This window comes from Pan troglodytes, chromosome 1 (assembly GCF_028858775.2).
Source record: "Pan troglodytes isolate AG18354 chromosome 1, NHGRI_mPanTro3-v2.0_pri, whole genome shotgun sequence".
In the NCBI taxonomy this organism is placed as follows: Eukaryota; Metazoa; Chordata; class Mammalia; order Primates; family Hominidae; genus Pan; species Pan troglodytes.
Window position 1 is genome coordinate 229,459,053 of NC_072398.2, and position 19,762 is coordinate 229,478,814.

The 19,762-nt window shown below is 61.1% G+C and overlaps 1 protein-coding gene across 6 annotated transcripts; it reads left to right on the forward strand.

Moving 5' to 3' along the window:
• Positions 1-680: 680 nt before the first annotated feature.
• Positions 681-19,326, forward strand: PANK4 (pantothenate kinase 4 (inactive)). Of its 6 annotated transcripts, XR_010155264.1 has the most exons (20): positions 997-1,153; positions 6,029-6,111; positions 6,514-6,728; positions 6,923-7,106; positions 7,418-7,510; positions 7,876-8,029; positions 8,627-8,808; positions 9,352-9,433; positions 9,685-9,785; positions 12,236-12,391; positions 13,523-13,635; positions 13,900-13,987; positions 14,950-15,101; positions 16,171-16,226; positions 16,467-16,516; positions 17,072-17,176; positions 17,708-17,808; positions 17,935-18,003; positions 18,413-18,708; positions 18,805-19,326. XR_010155264.1 is itself a non-coding variant. In XM_524846.7 (19 exons), the coding sequence occupies exons 1-19, from the start codon at positions 1,006-1,008 to the stop codon at positions 19,016-19,018; spliced, it is 2,346 nt and encodes a 781-aa protein (XP_524846.4). In that variant the 5' UTR covers positions 681-1,005; the 3' UTR covers positions 19,019-19,326. The 6 variants fall into 6 exon arrangements, 4 of the variants coding, with proteins under 4 accessions (XP_524846.4, XP_009445038.2, XP_063662039.1 ...); XM_524846.7 differs by lacking the exon at positions 18,413-18,708 and having other exon boundaries at positions 681-1,153; XR_010155265.1 differs by lacking the exon at positions 12,236-12,391 and having other exon boundaries at positions 691-1,153.
• Positions 19,327-19,762: the final 436 nt, after the last annotated feature.

A 19,762-nucleotide genomic window follows, 5' to 3' on the forward strand; every position in this document is an offset into this window, starting at 1 on the left:
AAGGATGCCTCCTCCCTGAAGGCTTGCCCTGCGCACACAGATGCATTATCCCTGGAGTTTGTGCCGCCCCATAGGCCTGTGCTCCCAGGAGCCCTGCCAGGCAGCTGGTGGCATTCTCCACGTGCAGACAGAGGCTGAGGGCCAGAGACATGCAGTAATGACCCCGGGTTACCCGGGAGGGGCTGATCTGTCTGCCTCCAACACTGGGCTTTTTCCCAAGGCGCCCAGAGCCTCTGGAGAAGACGCATCTCTTCATGCCAGCAGGGCTTCCCAGCCACTCACCCTGGAACCCTGGCCTGCCCCACCTATACCCCTGTCCTGGCTCCAGCTGCTTCCAAGGCTTGTTCCTGCAGCCTCCCAGGCACCTGTCTTGCCCGCAGGCAGCCTGCCTGGCTTCCCCCGACCACAGCACTTTCCACGGATCGCCATTACAGCACACATCTTCCCTACCCGCAGGTGCATGCCAGGCTGGGGCTCCTCCCAGGTGGGGCAGGGTTCCCCACTCCTCTGGTTTGCACGGGACTTTTAACATTGAAAGTCCCACGCCCCTGGGAAGCCAGGATTGAGTCACCCTAGCAAAGACCGCATCACATTCGCCCTGGCGTGTAGGGCCAAGCTTACAGCAGGCACTCGCTGAAGGGCAGGGCTCTCTGACAGTCTGCAGACCCACGTGCCCCCTTAGAAGCAGGTGGGCGGCCTCTGCGGCCTCCCTCAGCAGGGCTCAGAGCACTTGAGTTAAGCCTGTGGACAGCGCGGTAAAAGAACATCAGTCCAGATGTTCTGTGCTGATGCGCGATCTCTGGAGGATAACCGCCCGCCCGCCCGCAGCCTCGGGCCTCTCGGACCCCTGCCCAGCACTGGCCCTAGCTCGCCCTGTAGCGGCCGAGACCTCAGAGGCCGGGGGGGGGGGGGGGGGGGGGAGGGGCGGGGCCGGCGCCTCATTAACATAATCTATGCGAGGGGGCGTTTGGCAGTCAAATATATGCGCATATATCTCCATGGCTGATGAGCTGGCCGGGCACTTTCAAAATGGCGGAGTGTGGAGCGAGCGGCAGCGGGAGCAGCGGGGACAGTCTGGACAAGAGCATCACGCTGCCCCCCGACGAGATCTTCCGCAACCTGGAGAACGCCAAGCGCTTCGCCATCGACATAGGTAGCCGCAGGCCGGGCGCCGGGCGCGGGCTGCGGGGGCGGGCGGGGCGCCGGCGGTGGGCCGGCGAGCGGGGGCGGTGAGAAGGACGAAGGGCGAGGGCGCGGGCCTCGCGCACAGCCTCACGGGCCTTGTAGTCCGCGGGCCCGCGCACAGCCTCACGGGCCTTGTAGTCCGCAGGGGCGCTGATGCGCGGGCTCGGGGCGACGGCCGGACTACAGCTACCGGCAGGCGCCGCAGGGACCAAAGCGGGGCCTGCCGGGCCTGGTAGTTCGCGCGGCCGTCATGGGTGGCTGGGGGCCGGGGTCCAGCGTTACCCGCCGCGAGGTGGGAGGGTCGGCGGAATTTTATGTCTTCGGCCACATCGGCATCTGGGCGCCCCGGCTCCGCCGCTTGGCTGGTGGCTGGCCTGAGATTTGGGGTCCTTAGTTCCGGTCGAGACGAGGACGAGTTCGGCGGGAAGCCCTTGGCAGAGTGGCCCCGAAAAGGCCGCGCGTTCCCGCGGCGTGGCCAGCTGTCCCGCGGGCCGTGTCCCGCGGGCCGGACAGTCCGTTCACAGGCCCCGCTCTCTGGAGAGTGGACGCCGGGCGTGAGTTCAGGCGGCCGTGGACGTGGGACCTGGGAACTCGTGCCTCTGGTTTAAAAGCCACCCGTGCCTTCCGTGGCCTTTAAGGCGGCCTGCACTTCTGCCCTGGCCTCTCCAGGGTCCGCTGCAGACCCTCCTGCCTGATGGCTGTGCTCTCAGTAATGACGGCGGGCCAGGCTCTGTTCTAGACCTTTTTCCCACGCTCCTGACTCCCGGACACCTCCCAGCCACCTCTAGAGGAGGAACGCGAATTACTCCCTTTTCGCAGATGAGGATACCAAGCCCCAGAAAGGTGAACTAATTTGCCCAGGGTCATCGGGTTAGAAAGTGGCAGAACCAGGATTTGAACCAGCCACTCCCTGCTCTCCTACTCTGCCCATGTTTCAGGCATGAGGGCTTTCTGGGGGCAGCTTCACCTGGAGAAACCCCCCTTGAATAGCCGCTGCGGCTTCGCATACCTCTCCCTCTTAGCACTCATCTCGGCTGTAGGCTGAGTCTGCTTGTGTGTGAATCCCACAAGAGCAGCGGTGTGTCTTGTAGCCCCAGCCCCCCAAAAGGATGCCCAACCTGTCTTTGCCGCCCAGTAAATACTGGGATGAATGGGCCTGCCGCTGACTGCTTCCCACCTCCCTGGAAAAGCTGGGACTCAGAGAGACCCAGGCCATTCCCTCTGAGCTGTGTGCTCCTGGTGCATCTGACATGTTTGCTGCTGTGGTGTCCTCGGGGTTGTTGGTGTCATCATCTCTCTGAGATGTCCAGCCAGGGAAGGGTGTCCTCTAGGGAAGTGGGGGGCGATGAGAATGGAAGTAGCTATAGGTCCTGGCTCCCACCTTTCAGTGAGCTTATGAGAGGCAATGCTTCTTAGGGGTTGTGGCCTGGTGCCAGGTATGAGAACGTGTGAGTAGCATCTTTAGGGACCGCTGATAGGACTTGGGACTAACTGGTTATTGGGCTGCAGGTGCTGAGCTTGCAGCCCTAGCCTAGGGGATTGTCTACCGCAGGCCTCACCAGAGGCTCCCCAGCCATGCTTCCCAGCCTTCTGAGACCTTCAGGCCCGGTAGAGCGTGTGCTCTGCAAGGTTCTGCTGCCCTTACACTGGGGGATTCTGTTACTGGAAACAAGTCGGGACTAAATGTTTCTGAAATGCAATTGCAGTTGACCTGCATAAGTCACTTGGGGAGTGGCCAGGAGAACAGGGCTCACCGTGGATGTTCTGTGTGGCCCCGAGAGGCCAGTGAAGCCGCAGAGCTGGGGCTGTCCAGGAAGGGCTGTCGCAGCCCTGGAGGGCCCTGGAGTACCAGCCTGTTCTCCAGGCTGAGCCCAGGGGGTTTCTTGGTAGAAGGATACTCTAAGAGGTCTGTTTAGTGCTGGTATTTATTTCCCCTCTTCAAAGTTTCTCCCTGCATCTGGGTCCTGTGTCTCTGGTTCTTAAGAGGACCTGTTGACTGATACTGAGAGACCTTTTGTTTGTTACTCCTGACCGAGCTGCTGGGAGGCCACGCTCAGGGTGGGGTGTCTTCAACCCAGGAACCCTCAAAGCCAAAGTGCTTGTCAACAGTATTGTTTCAAAGCAGGCTTCTGCCATTTCCTCTTCCCTTGCCTGTGTCTCTGGATCTAGGAAAGCTCACCTGCCCTGTGTTCTGGCAAGCTGTTTTCCTCTCGATGGGACGCTCATGTCTGCTGAGCAGATTCACCTCTTTGAAAGCAGCAGGGACGTTGTATTTCTCAAAACATACTGCAGCTTCGATCTGATTTTAGGTTTCTGCGGGCCGTGGGGAGGGTTCCTCAGAGGCACGTGAGACAGGAAGGGGCCACGGGGCGGTGGTGTCTGCTGGGCTGTCCTGCCCTCCATTGGTGCCCAAAGAGGAAACACAGGACCAGAGAGAATGGCAGAGGGGATGGGGCCTGTGGGACAGGGAGAACTAGAAGGCCATGGCTCAGGTGTGAAGAACACAGGTGACCAAACCTCTGGGAAGCCCCCTTCCCCCACCAGCCGTTGGCCTCAGGGCCGAGCGCAGGCAGCCTGGAGAGCCGCCAGGGGGCACTCCTGTCACTGCCTTGCCAGGCGCGGTTTGCTGTGATTCCGAGGGGTCCCTGAGCTCAGCCTGGAAGAGTCCCCGCCCGCAGGCGGTTCCCTCTGCTCTAACAGATCTCCCTGCTGTGCGTGCCCCTCGCGCCTCAGGTCCCGTTTTGTCCCCCCTGGGTGTGGGGAGTAGGAAGACGGAACACTGGCCTTGCTGGGCTTCTCCGTGCAGGGGTCTCGGGGAGGGAGGATGCGTATCTTGCAGAAACCAACCCACCCCCACCTCTGTCCCAACCCCAGTACATCCTGTTTGGGCGTGTATTTAACACAAAGAACCCAGGTCCTGAAACTGGATTTCTGTGCCCTGAGAGTTTGTTTATAGTGACTTTTGATGAGTCCCTTAAAATAGATCTTCAGCCTCTTGCATCATCTGTCGTTTAAGAAAACGATTTATTTACTGAGGTGAGTCGGCAGCATGGTGCATGTTAGTGAGACTCTCCGGGCCCGGCCAGCACTGGGGGCAGGGGAGGGGATAAGGAGGCTTAAAGCCACAGGCTAGGGGATCAGATTGAGCCTGTGACGCGTCCACCAGACTACGCCGGCCGTCGGGGAGCCTGCCCTCACCACCAGGCAGGAGGTGCCCTGGGATGGCTGTTGTGGGGCCTGGACACGGTGGGTTTTGCTACATGAACAGCATTGGCTGTTTGCTTGGTGTTTCCAAATCTTTTTGCTGACCTGAGTGTTTGTTCTCAGACATCCTTATAGTATTTTGTCAAAAAACAATAATTTGAAAATAACTTTAGCCTCATTACTCTCATGATGTGGGATTTTTGCCTCTTTTCGTCAGGCCCTGTAAGAAATGCACTGTGTTAAGTCACTATAGCACCATACGGTGCCCTCCGTTGAGTCACTATAGCACCATACGGTGCCCTCCGTTAAGTCACTATAGCACCATACGGTGCCCTCCGTTAAGTCACTATAGCACACACAGTGCCCTCCGTTAAGTCACTGTAGCTCACACAGTGCCCTCCGTTAAGTCACTATAGCTCACACAGTGCCCTCCGTTAAGTCACTATAGCACCATCCAGTGCCCTCCGTTAAGTCACTATAGCACCACACGGTGCCCTCCGTTAAGTCACTATAGCACCACACGGTGCCCTCCGTTAAGTCACTATAGCACCACACGGTGCCCTCCGTTAAGTCACTATAGCACCACACGGTGCCCTCCGTTAAGTCACTATAGCACCACACGGTGCCCTCCGTTAAGTCACTATAGCACCACACGGTGCCCTCCGTTAAGTCACTATAGCACCACACGGTGCCCTCCGTTAAGTCACTATAGCACCACACGGTGCCCTCCGTTAAGTCACTGTAGCACCGTGCAATGCACTCAAAGTCATATTTTGTTTCTTTTTCTATTTGTCATTCATGGAGTTTCAAATCTATGAATACAACTCTAGCCTCAACAATGTCTGTTTTTTTTTTTTAACTTAGAAGAATTTGTCCTTGAAAAGGCCTTCTTCAAGAATCTTTTCACTTTTCCCTGAAATCTGGTTCAGGTGCATAGAGCCCCTTCCATTTCCTGATATTTATTCAACCTTTGATCACAGGCGGCATCCTGGAAGCCACAGGGCTTCTCGAGAGCATCAGAGAGACTTTGGCCTGTGGGGAAACGGACTTTGGTTGGCCTCTGACTTCTGGCTACTTTTGGGGCTGGGGCTGCATTTTCTGCCTGGAGCCTCTCAAGAGTAGCCAGCGGCACCGTTTGCCTCTCCAGGGTAGGGGAGCTGCTCAGGCCCCGTTACCGCCCTGGGCTGTGAGGAGAGCCTCCTTTGTAAGCAGGGACGGTCGAGGCTGTACTTCTTAAAACGAAAACAGCCTGGATTTGTCATCTTATCGCTTTGGGTCATTAGCAAGATCACTTGAAACTGAATTTTCTTAAAGCAGTGAGGATAACCAAGGTTACCCAAAGCAAGACAGCTCTCCCTTTCCTCTGCAGGACTTGGTGCCAAGGGGAAGCGGGACCTCTTGAGCTCAGTTTGGCCAGGGAGCTGAGGAGGAGCAGAATTTGAGAAAGAAAAGTGTAGATTTGATTGTTTGTTTTCCCGTCCTCTCTTTTGTGCCCACGGGGTTTTTAAGTTCCAGTAGCCCCAAACCCCTCATCTACAGAGCCTTTAGTCTCCAGGACACCCAGAGAGTGTGGGGCATGGACCCCCAGGCCCGCTGTGTCCTGGTCCTGAATCCTGCCCGGTTTGTGTCTCCTTTGCAGGCGGGTCGTTAACCAAGCTGGCCTACTATTCAACGGTACAGCACAAAGTCGCCAAGGTGCGGTCTTTCGACCACTCCGGAAAGGTGAGCCTGCACTGTGGCCACCCGGGGCAGGGCAGCCGCTTCTCTGTCGTCTTGGACCTGGCACTTGTCTCGCAGTCATCCCTCTGCTGCTGCAGACCTCGACTTCAGTGTCCTGGGAGTTTCTAGCAGGGACAGCCTCCCCTGCCTTCCGCCGTGTCCCTTCAAGACCCTTTGTAGGAACCTGCACCCGCCTGTGCTCCCCCCGGGGAGGCTTCCGCTCCTGCTGGGTGGCCCTGAGGTCGCCACGGTCCTGGGTTCCTCCCTCTTGCCCAGGATTCTGCCTTAGAGCCCCGCCTGGTTGAAGGCTGGCGCGAACAGCCAGCTCCGCTAGGGCAGGGTGTGCACAGCCCAGCCCGGAGCGGTGACCCACACACATGCGGCCTCCCCTACTCTGTTTTCCAGGACACAGAACGTGAACATGAGCCGCCCTATGAGATTTCAGTTCAAGAAGAGATCACTGCTCGACTGCACTTCATTAAGTTTGAGAATACCTACATCGAAGCCTGCCTGGACTTCATCAAAGACCATCTCGTCAACACAGAGACCAAGGTCATCCAGGCGACCGGGGGCGGGGCCTACAAGTTCAAGGACCTCATCGAAGAGAAGCTGCGGCTGAAGTGAGTGGGGATCTCAAGGGTGAGAAAGGAACATGTGTCTGCCCCCGAGTCCCTGGGTGTCCCAGAGCCGCGTACCTGGCGCTCTTGTGTCAGATCATGCATGGGGCATGGCTGCCCCTTCGGACCAGGCAGGCTTGCATGGTTGCACCTGTCTGTGGCCCAGACTCTTTAAGGGGTTGGCGCTTCCTTTTCAGAGTCGACAAGGAGGACGTGATGACGTGCCTGATTAAGGGGTGCAACTTCGTGCTCAAGAACATCCCCCATGAGGCCTTCGTGTACCAGAAGGATTCCGACCCTGAGTTCCGGTTCCAGACCAACCACCCCCACATTTTCCCCTATCTTCTTGTCAATATCGGCTCTGGAGTCTCCATCGTGAAGGTAAGACCCGGCTTCATGAATGAATGAGTGGATGGTTTAGCCATAGTTTGTTAAGCCCTCGCTGTGTGCAGGAGCCAGGGCTGGGCACATGGATGGGGCCCAGTGGGCGGGAGGATGGGGGGCGAGGCTGTGAGCTCAGAGCCACTGTGGGAGGGGCATCAGCGCCCCCAGGCTTGGCCGTGAGAGTCCTCCCACTGGCGGTTCCGGGGTGGGGGCGGGGCTCACCCCAGCGCAGCACATGGGGCGGGGGGCGGGGGAGCCTGTGTGGCTGAGGGCCCACTGAGGGCGCACCTGCCCTGGCTCTGTTGCAGGTGGAGACGGAGGACAGGTTCGAGTGGGTCGGCGGCAGCTCCATTGGAGGCGGCACCTTCTGGGGGCTCGGCGCTCTGCTCACCAAAACGAAGGTATGCGGCAGCTGCCAGAGACCCTCCAGGGTCTGCGGAGATGTCCGCCTCCTTCCCCCGAAGGCCTGCGGCTGGGCGGTGCAAAAGCTGCTTCCAGGCCTCCCTCCTGACTGGCGTCAGTGGGTCTCTGGCCTCTGCGGCTTCACTCTTTGCGCCCTGAGGGATGGGTGTCTCAGCACCCAGAGCTTCTATCCTGGCTGGGTGGCCCGAGGGTCCCACTTGCCGCCTCCTGCCTTTGGTCGCACGCGATGACGGCCCATTTACCCCCTGCCCGCGCGTGCCTCCTGCCATGGGCTTGGTTTCTGGGGTCGTGGGGATTCCAGCAGCTCCTGGCGCCTCACCCGCCCCCTCGCCGTGTCCCGCAGAAGTTTGACGAGCTCCTGCACCTGGCCTCGAGGGGCCAGCACAGCAATGTGGACATGCTGGTGCGGGACGTCTACGGCGGCGCCCACCAGACGCTCGGGCTGAGCGGGAACCTCATCGCCAGCAGCTTCGGGAAGTCGGCCACCGCCGACCAAGGTGCCCACCCCGGCCTCTGCCGCCAGAGAGCAGGATGGTGGGGACACTTGGGGTCTCGCGGACAGGAGCTTCCCCCACCATTGCTTTCCCACAACCGCTCCCTGGAGAGTCGGGGTCTTGGGTGTCAGCCCTGTAACCTCTTCCTGCCGAGTCGCTGCAGCTCAGGCCCACTGCTCAGAACGTCGGCAGATAAACGCCACGGTCTTGGTTGTGGAAAAAAAAACAGTTTCCTGAGTTAGGAAAAGCGGTTTGGGTTTTTTCCTCCTTGAAAACAAAGCCTAATCTGTCCAGGAATGATTCACACATCACACGCAGCCTCCCGCACTTGGGCTCCAGTTCCCCCACTCAGCTCTCTCTCCCCCTCTCCTCCCACTCAGCTCTCTCTCCCCCTTTCCTCCCACTCAGCTCTCTCTCCCCCTCCCCTCCCACTCAGCTCTCTCCCCCTCCCCTCCCGCGCTTGGGCTCCAGTTCCCCCACTCAGCTGTCTCTCCCCCTCCCCTCCCACTCAGCTCTCTCTCCCCCTCCCCTCCTGCTCGCTCTCACGTCGTGCACTTGCTGTACTTGGAGATGAGTGTGCCTTTTCCTTCCCTTCCTCAGAGTTCTCCAAAGAAGACATGGCGAAGAGCCTGCTGCACATGATCAGCAACGACATTGGGCAGCTGGCCTGCCTCCACGCGCGGCTGCACAGCCTGGACCGCGTGTACTTTGGAGGCTTCTTTATCCGGGGCCACCCCGTGACCATGCGCACCATCACCTATAGCATCAACTTCTTCTCCAAGGTAATGGATGCGCCGCCCTCCCCAGCCTCTAACGTGGACCCCCAGGATCTTCACAATCAGTCGTGCTGGTTAGACACCACAGCACCCCCAGGGAGGCCTGGAGGGTGGGGGCCAAGAAGCCCAGCACCCCTCCCTTCTGACTGATTCTGGGCAGCCTACATTTTGTGGCACCGTGGCCACCTGAGTCTGAGTACATCACCAGTGATGAGCATTCTAGAGAGCTCCAGGCAGGCCTGCTGATCTGCGCTGGGGTCAGGGTGCCTCTGCCCCTGTAGAGGCACGCCACCCACATGCCTGACACAGAGACTTGTGGGCCAGGGACTCGCTGCATGGGAGAAGCTATCCCACCCTTAGCTTTCTTCAAACAGCAGCCCGCCCTCTGGCGCCAGGCGCGATTCCACTGGCAAGTCTGCCGTGGGTGCCGTGGCGCCTCTTCGAGGGTTTGGGCCGCGCGGTGCGAGGCCCGCGCATGTTGAGCTGGTTTGCGGAGGCACCGGGTGTTGTGTGGGGCCAACAGCAGCACGTGTGCTTTGGCCACGGCAGGGGGAAGTGCAGGCGCTGTTTCTGAGGCACGAAGGCTACCTGGGAGCCATCGGAGCGTTCCTGAAAGGAGCGGAGCAGGACAGTGAGTCGCGGTGCTGGCGCCCCTGAGCAGCATGGGGCCTCAGCTGTAGCCTGGGCCTGTGCTCCAGGCCAGGGCGGCCCAGGGTGGAGGTGGGGTGGGGAGCGTGAGTCCTCAGAAAGTGACAGCAGCAGGCATGTCTAACATTTTAACAAGTTAGTTAATAAGCGATTTTATACCCTTTCCTCCTCCTCTCTCCTGCTTTTGAATCAAGGGCAAGGTTAACACAAGTGACCTGGCTTCTTGCTTTCCAGATCCTAACCAGTACAGCTGGGGAGAGAACTATGCAGGCAGCTCCGGGCTGATGAGTGCATCACCCGAGCTCGGCCCGGCGCAGCGGGCGCGGAGTGGCACCGTGAGTAGTGGGCTCTGGCCGCCCCGGGCCCCAGGGGAGCAGCCTGTGCCGCACTCACCTCCCCTGTCCCTGAGCGAAGCCTCTCGTGGCTGTCCCGGCTGAAAGGCGCCTCTGCCCATGGCGAATCCTCCCATGGACCTGGGGTATAACTAGGGGCAAGAGAAGGACACTGTGGCTTGCTTTCCCATCTCCCTCATTGGGTGCTTTCGTATTTTGGAAACATTCAGCAGGAATTGCGGAGTCTGTGTGATCCGGCCTTCTTGTTTGCAGAGAGATTGCTAAAGTTCAGGGGTGACGGGGGCCTCTCCCCACGCCAGAAGGCCCATCCACTTTGGAGTTGAAACCCGAAACCTCAGGAGCCACCCAGGGCCCTGCCTAGGACTGCGTGCTCTGCCGCACACTCTGCCGCACACTGTGGCTGATGGTCTGTCGGTTACAGTCTGCTCTCCTCGGGGTGTCCCGGCTCATTCCTTGGATCCCCAGTGGGTTTGCCCTGGCCTGAGCTGGGTGGCACTGGCGGGCTAGGAGACGCACCCCATGTCTGCCGAGTCGGAGCTGCTCCGGAAGGGTCCCCTGCCAGGACCTGCGTCAGCCACACGGGATGCCCCCAGCACAGCCCCACGTGGCAGGAACCGCCCCGTGTCACAGGCTGTCAGGGTCCTCGGCCGTGCCCCCCCGCGGGGCTCATTCCTTCTGTAGCTGTGAGCAGTTAACCTGAGGTCACGCACAAAGCTAGTCGGACCCCTCAGGACAGGCCGCTGGCATTGTTGGCGGGAAGCTGCTTGTCATTTGTAGACATGGGGTTCAGTGTCAGTATTTTCAAGACCGCGACTTGTTGAGTTCTGGCTTCTCAGGAGGGCGCCTCCCTTTTGTGTGGGTCCTGCAGTTCACACCAGGCCACGGCCCCACACAGACACACCACACTGGCCGCAGCCCTGGTCTGCCTTTCCCACCGCCCGCACTAGGCAGGGGAGTGGGGGCGAGGCTCTGGGGGCCTGGCAGAGCCCCAGGCTCTCAGCTTTTGCCCTGGTGTTGGGCAGAGGGGCTTGGTGTCTTCCAGCCTCAGTTTCTGATTTGCCAAGTGTGCATAATTTGCCAAATGTCCTGGACTGTAACCTGGAGTGACTGCGTGGACGGCCACAGTGCTTCGGGGGCCCCGTTCAGGAGGCGCTTGTTACCTATTTGGTACCCCACCAGTGGCACAGCCCTGCCAGGCAGGAGGGGCCCCCACCTTACTGAGGATCAAACTGACATGCAGAGAGATGGAGTCATTTATTTCAGTTTATATTGTCCAAAAAAGTCAAAGCGAAGATTTGAACCCGTTTGTCAGGATAGAAGGAGCCTGCGACCTGGCAAGGCAGCACCAGGCGATCCCGGCTGTGGTCCGTGGTAGTTAAGGTGGGGCTCCTGCCGCCTTCTGCACTGGCTGTGGGAAGTCACTGGCTTTTTCCACGTGGAGCTTCTGCCCTGCGTGGGCTTCCCACCTGGAAGGCGTCCCCTTTGCTCTGGAGGTCCCTGCCCACCCAGAGGCTGCTTCTCCAGCCCCAGGGGTTGCCAGCAGGGGTGCCCCAGTGGAGAAGGGCAGAGGGCCAGCATGTGACCCGTGGGGTAGCCGCCGGAGGGTGGGAAGAGGCGGCCAGCTACACAGTTCCCCTCATAGCCCCTCTGGTCCCAGAGCAGCGGCTGCTGCGGTGAGCGTGCAGAGAGCCGAGTACTGATGTGTGCGTCGGCTCAGTTCAGTTCACTTCCTCCCGGCATAAGGTAGAAAAAGCCAGCAGGGCCCGTGAGCGCGCCTGTGCTGGGTGCAGGTGGCCCCGGGGTGCCCTGGGTGCATAATGGCCTGGCCCTGCCATAGCCCTTCACGGACAGAGCGTGCTGGGAGGCCCGGCAGCCATGGAGGAAGAAGGGTGCATGTGGGGCGTGGGGGCTCCCTGCCCGGCACGGGGTGGAACACTACCTGGCGCTTAGTGAGGACAGAACCCCAAACCTCTGTGTGCAGACACGGCCACCTGGAGGACCAGAGGTGGGAACAGCGTGACTGCAGGGGTGACGGGAGGAGGTGAAACTGTAGGGGTGACAGGGAGAGGTGACTGCAGGGAGGTGGTGATGGGGGAGGGAGTTACTATAGGGATGGTGGAGGAAGGGTGATGGGAGGGTGACTGCAGCGGTGATTGGGGAGGTGTGGCTGCAGCGGGGAGGTGCTGGGGGCAGGAGGCGTGTGGTGGGAGCAGACACAACCCCAGTGTCAAACCAGGGGGTAAGTCAAGGTATCCGGCTCAGGCCGCCGGGCAGCTGAGGGGGCCCGGTGGGGGTCTCGTCTGTGGCCCAGAGACGTGGCGGAAGAAGGCAGTACATCTCCCTTCTTAGAGAGAGAGTGGAAGCTTCTGAGTGTGGCTTAGGTCGTTCTGAACCATGGTGACATTTCCACCCTGCCACTGCCTGTCTTCCAGTTTGACTTGCTGGAAATGGACCGGCTGGAGAGGCCACTGGTTAACCTGCCGCTCCTCCTGGACCCACCCTCCTACGTGCCCGACACGGTGGACCTCACCGATGACGCTCTGGCCCGAAAATACTGGCTCACCTGCTTTGAGGAGGCCCTGGACGGGGTGAGGGCTCCGGGTGCCGTCTAGACGATTCCAAGGCCGCGGCCGGGTTAACCTTCCAAGGCTCCGGGGGCAAAGCCAAGGTGGCGAAGGGGGACAGGCCAGTGTTTTCCAGAAACCCCTCGATCTGCGTCTGAGTGAGGGGCGATTTCGGTTTCTCAGGCAAAAATACCGCTCCTGGCCACCTGGTGGGTCAGTGAGGACGCGGCATCTTCGAGGCACGTTGCTTGTAAGGGCAGCTGATAGTTCTGCTAGCTAGCACATTCCTTCAGAGAGCAATTTAGGAGACGTCTCTGCTCTTTTGAGGTGTGACTGAGGTGCGGGAGGCATTGTGGGACCCTGACTCTGGGGGTGGGGTGAGGCTCAGCCCCAGCAAGCTCCCGGCGAGGCCACCTTGGGGCTCCTGCGTCCCACCTTCTCCAAGGCTGGGCTGGTCCCGTGGAGCAAATGCCAGGCCCTGGGCCATGCCGCCCCTCAGGAGCTCAGCTTGGGGCCAGGGAGCCCCGGTAGCAACACACACTCTTCATGAAGCCCTCGGAGAGGCCTGGTCGTGCCAGGGTTTGTCCTGAGGGAGGAGTCCCAGCCCTGCCCAGGACCCGGAGTGAGCTCTGAGTGCCCAGAGCCCCTCGTCCCCGGCACAGGATGGGGGCTCGAGTCTGAGGACATGGGTCTCGGCCTCGGGTTTCCTGGGGGGTGAGGGACCAAGGTCACTCCTGCTCCTGCCTCCCGGGGCAACTGGGAGGGGCGAATGGCAAAGGGAAGCCTCGGGTGACCGTGAACTGTCACCGTCAGCCTTTCTTGTTCCAGTAGAAGCTGCCCTGACCACAGCCCAGGCAGCCCCCACCCTGCCCGAGTCCCCCACAGCAGGCCCTGACCCTGCCCCAGGAAGCCCCCCATAGCTAGCCCCCACCCTGCCCCAAACAGCCCCCGACAGCCGGCTCCCACCCTGCACCAGGCCTCCTACAGCCGCCCCAACCCTGCCCTGGGCAGCCCCCAACGGCCAGCCCCCACCCTGCCCCAGACAGTCCCCCACGGCCGACCCCCACCCTTCCCCGAGCCCCCTGCTGTCACATGTGGGGATTCGCAAGCAGCAGGGCCAGCGCTTGACTAACCCCCTCCTTCTGTCGCTGGCAGGTAGTGAAGCGCGCAGTGGTGAGCCAGCCAGACTCTGTGGATGCAGCCGAGAGGGCGGAGAAGTTCCGGCAGAAGTACTGGAACAAGCTTCAGACCCTGAGGCAGCAGCCCTTGTAAGTGCCCAGCACCCCGGTGTGTGGCTGCCTCTTCCATCCAGAGGGCCCCTGCACCTCTGAGAAAGTGCCGTGATGTTGGCATTTGGACCCCAGCTCGCTGGGGGTGGGTGTGGGCCCTGGTGGCACAGCCCCCTTGGACCCCGCCTCAAGCGGCGTTTGCACTGCCGGGCTCCCGAGGACGTCCGTGGCACAGCCGAGGATGGCAGACGGGCGGGTGTTCGGCCTGCCCTGCTCAGCGCCCTCTGCCGTGTCTGTCCCCAGCGCCTATGGGACCCTGACCGTGCGCAGCCTGCTGGACACCAGGGAGCACTGTCTGAACGAGTTCAACTTCCCAGATCCCTACTCCAAAGTAAGTGCAGTGGCCCTGGCCTTCCGCTCGCTCCTGTCCCCGTCCTGCTGGCACCGCGTGTCCTGTCTCTGTCCCGCTGGCTCGGGGCATCCTGTCCTGTCTGAGGCCATGCAGGTTTGGTAGCGGCCCCAACTCCAGCCCTGGCACCACAATAGCCAGGGCCTGTGTTGGCAGCATCTGCTGAGGAGCTGTGTTACCCCCACAGATGCCGGGGCCACTTAGGGGTGGGGACTGCTGTGACTAGAGAAGAAGGGTGTGAACCCCAGTTTGGATGTGTTCCTGAGAGACACAGGCTGCCTGCCTGCAGGAGCCAAGGGCCTCCCAGCTTCTGTGAGGGTGGGCGATTGTGGTTGGGGACTGCTTTCCCCTCATGGGGAGGGGCTGGAACCCTGGACCACCCTGGCTCCCTCCTAGGAGGCTGGACAGTGACCAGAGGCCTCCTATCCCGGCAACGTGCAGGGCCGTGCAAGGTGGGCCTTTCCGGGCGTCCGTTTTGCTTCCCCAAGTCTGGCGGCCAGAGCCCTCCTTGGCCCTTTCTGCCAGGAGGCAGCGGGCAGCAGCGGAGGCATGGACTCCTCCCACCTCTTCTGGGAAGGGCCAGCGCCTATGCCTCCCTCCCCTCACACGCCGAGCCTTGTGACAGCGGAAGTCTGGGTGTCGAGGGTTTTGAGGCCAGGGCTGTGGGTACCTGTGGGGGCCGTGTCCTCCACTCTTGTCCTGCCCTTCACCCACTGCTCAGTCACATGGGGGCTGAAGCTGTCCTGGGCCTCGTCCTCAGAGCCCCGTGCAGCTGTGCGCTGGCCGCTGTCCCGGACCGATAGGCTTGTGCCTGGTGGGGTCCCAGTTGGGCCTGAGTCTTCGATCCTGAAGGGCGTGGTATGGAACGGGCTGGGCCTGGCAGGTGTCCGGGGTGGGCTGAGGCCACGTCTTCACTCAGGCCTGGCATCTGGCACTCTCCACAGGTGAAGCAGCGGGAGAATGGCGTGGCGCTGAGGTGCTTCCCCGGGGTCGTGCGCTCCCTGGACGCGCTGGGCTGGGAGGAACGGCAGCTGGCGCTGGTGAAAGGCCTCCTGGCGGGGAATGTCTTCGACTGGGGGGCCAAAGCCGTGTCTGAGTAGGTGTCTGCGGGCTCGGAGCAGGCTCTGCAGCCTGTGGGTCCCTGTCCTGCCCCAGGCTTGCGTGCAAGGAGGTGGAGTGGGTCCCTCGGGGGTCACGTGGCGCTTGGTGGCTTGATGGCTCAGGGCTTTGGGGCCCAGGGAGTGCACATGGCAGCAGCGCCAGGGGCTGGGCAGGGCGCAGCGCCCTTGTCTGTCCCCTCAGGCTCTGAGGAGGCCCGTTCCTTAAGCATGGGTGCCGCAGAGGCCTAGGGGTGTGGATTTGAAAATCGGGGCTGGCATTTTCTATTGTCCATGAATCCAAATTCATGTTTCCTATGTGTGGTAGGAATTAAACATTTCTGATGTGATGATCAAAGGGTGCTTTGCAAAGCAGTCCCCTAGACTGGCCTGTAGGACACGCAGGTGTCTAGCACCTGGCGCCGTCTCCTGGGGCTCTGAATCTTGAAAATGAACCCCCCCACCATCATTTACCTTCACTCCCAAAGAAGCTGCTTCCAGTCTCTGGGCCTCCCCAGGCGGCCGCACCACCTCTCGTGGTCCCTGCTTTTTTTCATGTGGGGCTGGAGGGAAATGCCTGGGTTCTCGGCCCTCCCTGGGTCCCACTCGTGTCTCGAGACATAGATGAGAACGCCGCCTCCAACCATGGCTGCCCCTCTGGGACACAGGCCCCTCCCGCAGCCTGTCAGGAGCATTGGAGGAGGGTCCTGACCCATGGGATTGGCCTTGTGGCTGGGGGCTCCCCACACCGCCTGCGTGGGTGCCAAGCACAGGGACCGTACTGCGGCTGCCAGTCACCGAGAGGCTTCCCTGGCCCCGTGGCTCCGAGTCCACCTTGAGAAACAGCCTGTGCTCTCTCAGACCTTTGCTTGGTGGCCCCCTGAGCCTTCTGCTGATCGCAGCATGTTAAGAACGCTGTATCTGTTCTGCCTGGGAGTGATTTGGGGTCTTCACGTTGAGCAGCTGCCCCTGTCCCACCTGGGAGGGATTTGGGGTCTTCACATTGAGCACTGTGGCTGAAGGTTTTTGTTCTGTTGTCTTAATTTTCTTTTCTCCTCCTCCATGCAGTGTCCTTGAATCCGACCCCTACTTTGGGTTTGAAGAAGCAAAGAGGAAGTTACAAGGTACGGATGGCCAAGTAACCTGGGGCCTTGCCTTGTGCTGGGGCCATGCCTGGACATTCTCTGCAACAGCGAATGCAGTTGCGGTCGGGGTCCAGGCACCTCCCCTGCTCAAGGCTCTGTCAGCTGGGCTTCGGGGGCGGGGAGAACTTGCTCCCTGGAGAGACAAACACCTGAGGACGCGTCTCCCTGACCCCTGACCTGGAGCACCGGGCTAATCGTGTGTCCCTCTCTCTGTCTTAGAAAGACCCTGGCTCGTGGATTCCTACAGCGAGTGGCTTCAGAGATTAAAGGTATGTGGAGGGGCCTCCCACCTCTGCTGCTGGGGACACAGCGGGGCCCGGGGGGGTGGTCACTGGAGGGAGGTGGGCATGGGCTGCCTCGGGTGGCCCTCCCCTCCTGTTAGAGTCTCACCGTCCTGCGAGCCAAGGGTCTCAGCATCCCCTGCCCCACACTTGCCCTCCTGTCGTGACTGCTTCTTAGGTCACCTGCTCTAGGCACAAAGCCTTGCCAGAAGAGACAGGCACTGGCCCCTGCAGGCCAATCCGTCCCTGGTGCCTCTGGGGTCCTGAAGCCCCAGTCTCAGCCCTTGCAGGCTGGCCCGTCCCGGTGCCTCTGGGGTCCTGAAGTCCCGGTCTCAGCCCCTGCAGCCCAGCCCAGTCCCGGCACCTCTGGGGCCCTGAAGCCCCTGGTCTCGGCCCCTGCAGGACAGCCCATCCCTGGCATCTCTGGGGCCCTGAAGCCCCCAGTCTCGGCTCCTGCAGGGCAGCGTGACGGGCAGCAGGGGTGCGGACTGACTCGCTTGGATGCGCCTGTTCCCAACTGAACGTCCTGGTTTTGTCTTACAGGGGCCCCCTCATAAATGTGCCTTAATTTTCGCAGATAACAGTGGAATAGACATCATTTTGGGAGTCTTCCCCTTTGTCAGGGAGCTACTCCTTAGAGGGACAGAGGTGAGTGTTGAGGTGGTGGGTGGGGCCCTTCCCCTGGGCTTCTCTGCTCTCGGTGGGGTTGGCTCCGCTGTGGGCCTCTGGCGGTGGTCGGGGCTCCTCCGGACGCAGCAGGTAGGTGCAGGCAGCAGCACGGGGGAGGCGGCCCAGAGCCCTCATCTGCTGGGGTGGAGGCTCCCAGCCCCCCCTGGGCTCAGGCTGAGGGTCCATGTGCTGAAGCCCAGGGCTGACGCCAGGCTCCTGGAAGGGTGCTCACAGCAAGGAGGCTTTGGGGCTGTGACTTCATGCCGATCGGAGACAGGCAGGTCCCGAGGGCAGGCTCTAAACTCAGCTCTGCCCCTCGGCTCAGCTCCCTCCCAGGGGCCACAGAGTGGCAAGGTCAGGCGAGGTCCCTGCTCCTCAGCAGCAGGTGGCTGGCCAGGCCCGCTGGGCACAGCAGCCTCACCCAGCCCAGCCACTCGAAGGCCAGGGTGCACGCAGGCTCCATGCTGGGCCAGCACAGGTTCCTAAAGAGCCTGGGCCCTCCTCCTGCAGGTCATCCTGGCGTGCAACTCAGGCCCCGCCCTGAACGACGTGACCCACAGCGAGTCCCTTATCGTGGCAGAGCGTATTGCGGGCATGGACCCTGTCGTGCAGTGAGTGTTGGCGGGCAGTGCTGGGGGGGCCTTGATGGGGAGGGGCACCAGCTGGGCAGAGTGGGCCATGGGGATTGTCACTGAACTGGGAGCTCCCGGGGGCGCTGACCACCTTGTGTCTGGCAGCTCTGCGCTCCGGGAAGAGAGGCTGCTGCTGGTGCAGACGGGCTCCAGCTCCCCGTGCCTCGACCTCAGGTAACCCCGCACCCTGCACCTGTTCTCTCCCTCCTGGGCTCTGTGCACTCTGTGCCGTGCACCTGCACCCAGGTGCATGCGGGACACCGACCTCAGGACTGCCCCTGCGGCCTCTCCTGACCCCAGGCCCGGATTGACCTCAGGAGGGGACAGATATGCCATCCCCGAAGGTGGCCTGGGGAGGGTGAATGGATTCAGGGTCTGAGGTGGTTACACATGGGCTGGGTTTGGGGACTTGGGGCAAGAGGGGCCAATGTCCCTGTGGCCACTCAGCTGAGACGGAGGGCGACCTGGGCAGCTGCCCGGTGTCTGTCACCTCCGTGTCCCACATAGATGCCAGGCTCTGCTTCTGTGGTTCTGGAGGTCATTAGTCAATTGTGTGTGGTGCTGTCTGTCCTCCTGATTGCAGAGGAGGAAGGAACCCCGTAAATGAGCGGGTTCTGAGTGCTGGGGCCGCTGGTCTGCTCTGCCTGGTGGGATTCTCCAGTGCTGGCTTCATCTGTGCCCCAGCCCCACTCTCACCAACAAGGAGGGCGTGAAAATGACAAGGAATCCATCCCTAGAGTTCGCGGGAGATCTAGGGCAGAGTTTCCAAGCTGCAGCTGCTCTGGCCCTGTGTGAGCTGCTGCTCTGAGGAAGCCCCAGGCTGAGGCAGCTACCAGGCGGAGGCTGGGTTTGGAGGCCTCCACATCAGGGAATTGAGCGGTAGGGGTTTCAGCCTTCACGTTGGTCGCCGCACTGTATGGGAAGTGGGGTCTGGGGTCTGCTTGCCCAGTCTCACCATCCTCTTCCTCCCCAAAGCCGCCTGGATAAGGGGCTGGCCGCCCTGGTGCGGGAGCGTGGCGCGGATCTGGTGGTCATCGAGGGCATGGGCCGTGCTGTCCACACCAACTACCACGCAGCCCTGCGCTGCGAGAGCCTCAAGCTGGCCGTCATCAAGAACGCGTGGCTGGCCGAGCGGCTGGGCGGCCGGCTCTTCAGCGTCATCTTCAAGTACGAGGTCCCGGCCGAGTGAGGCACTGCAGCTGCCGGACTCTTCTGCTTGTCACTTGTCAGGAATGTGTTTTTACCACCACAGGGAAACTGCGTTCAAATCAACGTATTTATATGGTACTGCTGTGACGCGGCACATACGCCCCAGCCGCACAGATGCGTGTGACCCAGAGGCGAGACGCAGCTTTGTCCTGGGAGACGTTCGTATTGGAATCTATTTAACTGCTAAAGAACCTTTTATATATATATATATAAATAGAGAGATCTATACAGGTATGTCTGACGGGACGCAGCACCGTGGGCACGCACCAAATAGAGTTTTTAAAAGAGGCCGGAGCCATCTGCGCTGTTTTATTTCGGAGCAGGGGCCCCTCCCGACTCCTCCCATGGGGGGAGCCCAGAGCGGGAGCCCTCCCCTGTGCTGCTTCTAGACCTTGTGGGCAACGAGTGCCAGCCGCCCCGCAGACCCCCTGGCCCCGGGCCCCTGCATCTCTCACTGCTCCCTCCGGGCCAGAAGAACCGACTCAGCCACCCTCGTCCCTCCAGCGCCCTCCCCCTGCACCTGCGGGATGTGTGGGTGCTGAGCAGCAATTCCTGACTCGAGAGCCTGGGAAAGGAGCCCTCGACATCGATCACCCTCAAGGGCTCTCAGGCAGCCAGGCGCCGACGTGGACCCTGCTAGGAACTGTGCGGACCGCGTGGGTTTTGTTGCTATGGCCTTGGGACCAGGCTCCCTGGGGCCCTGTTCTGTGGCTAGGGTGGGCGT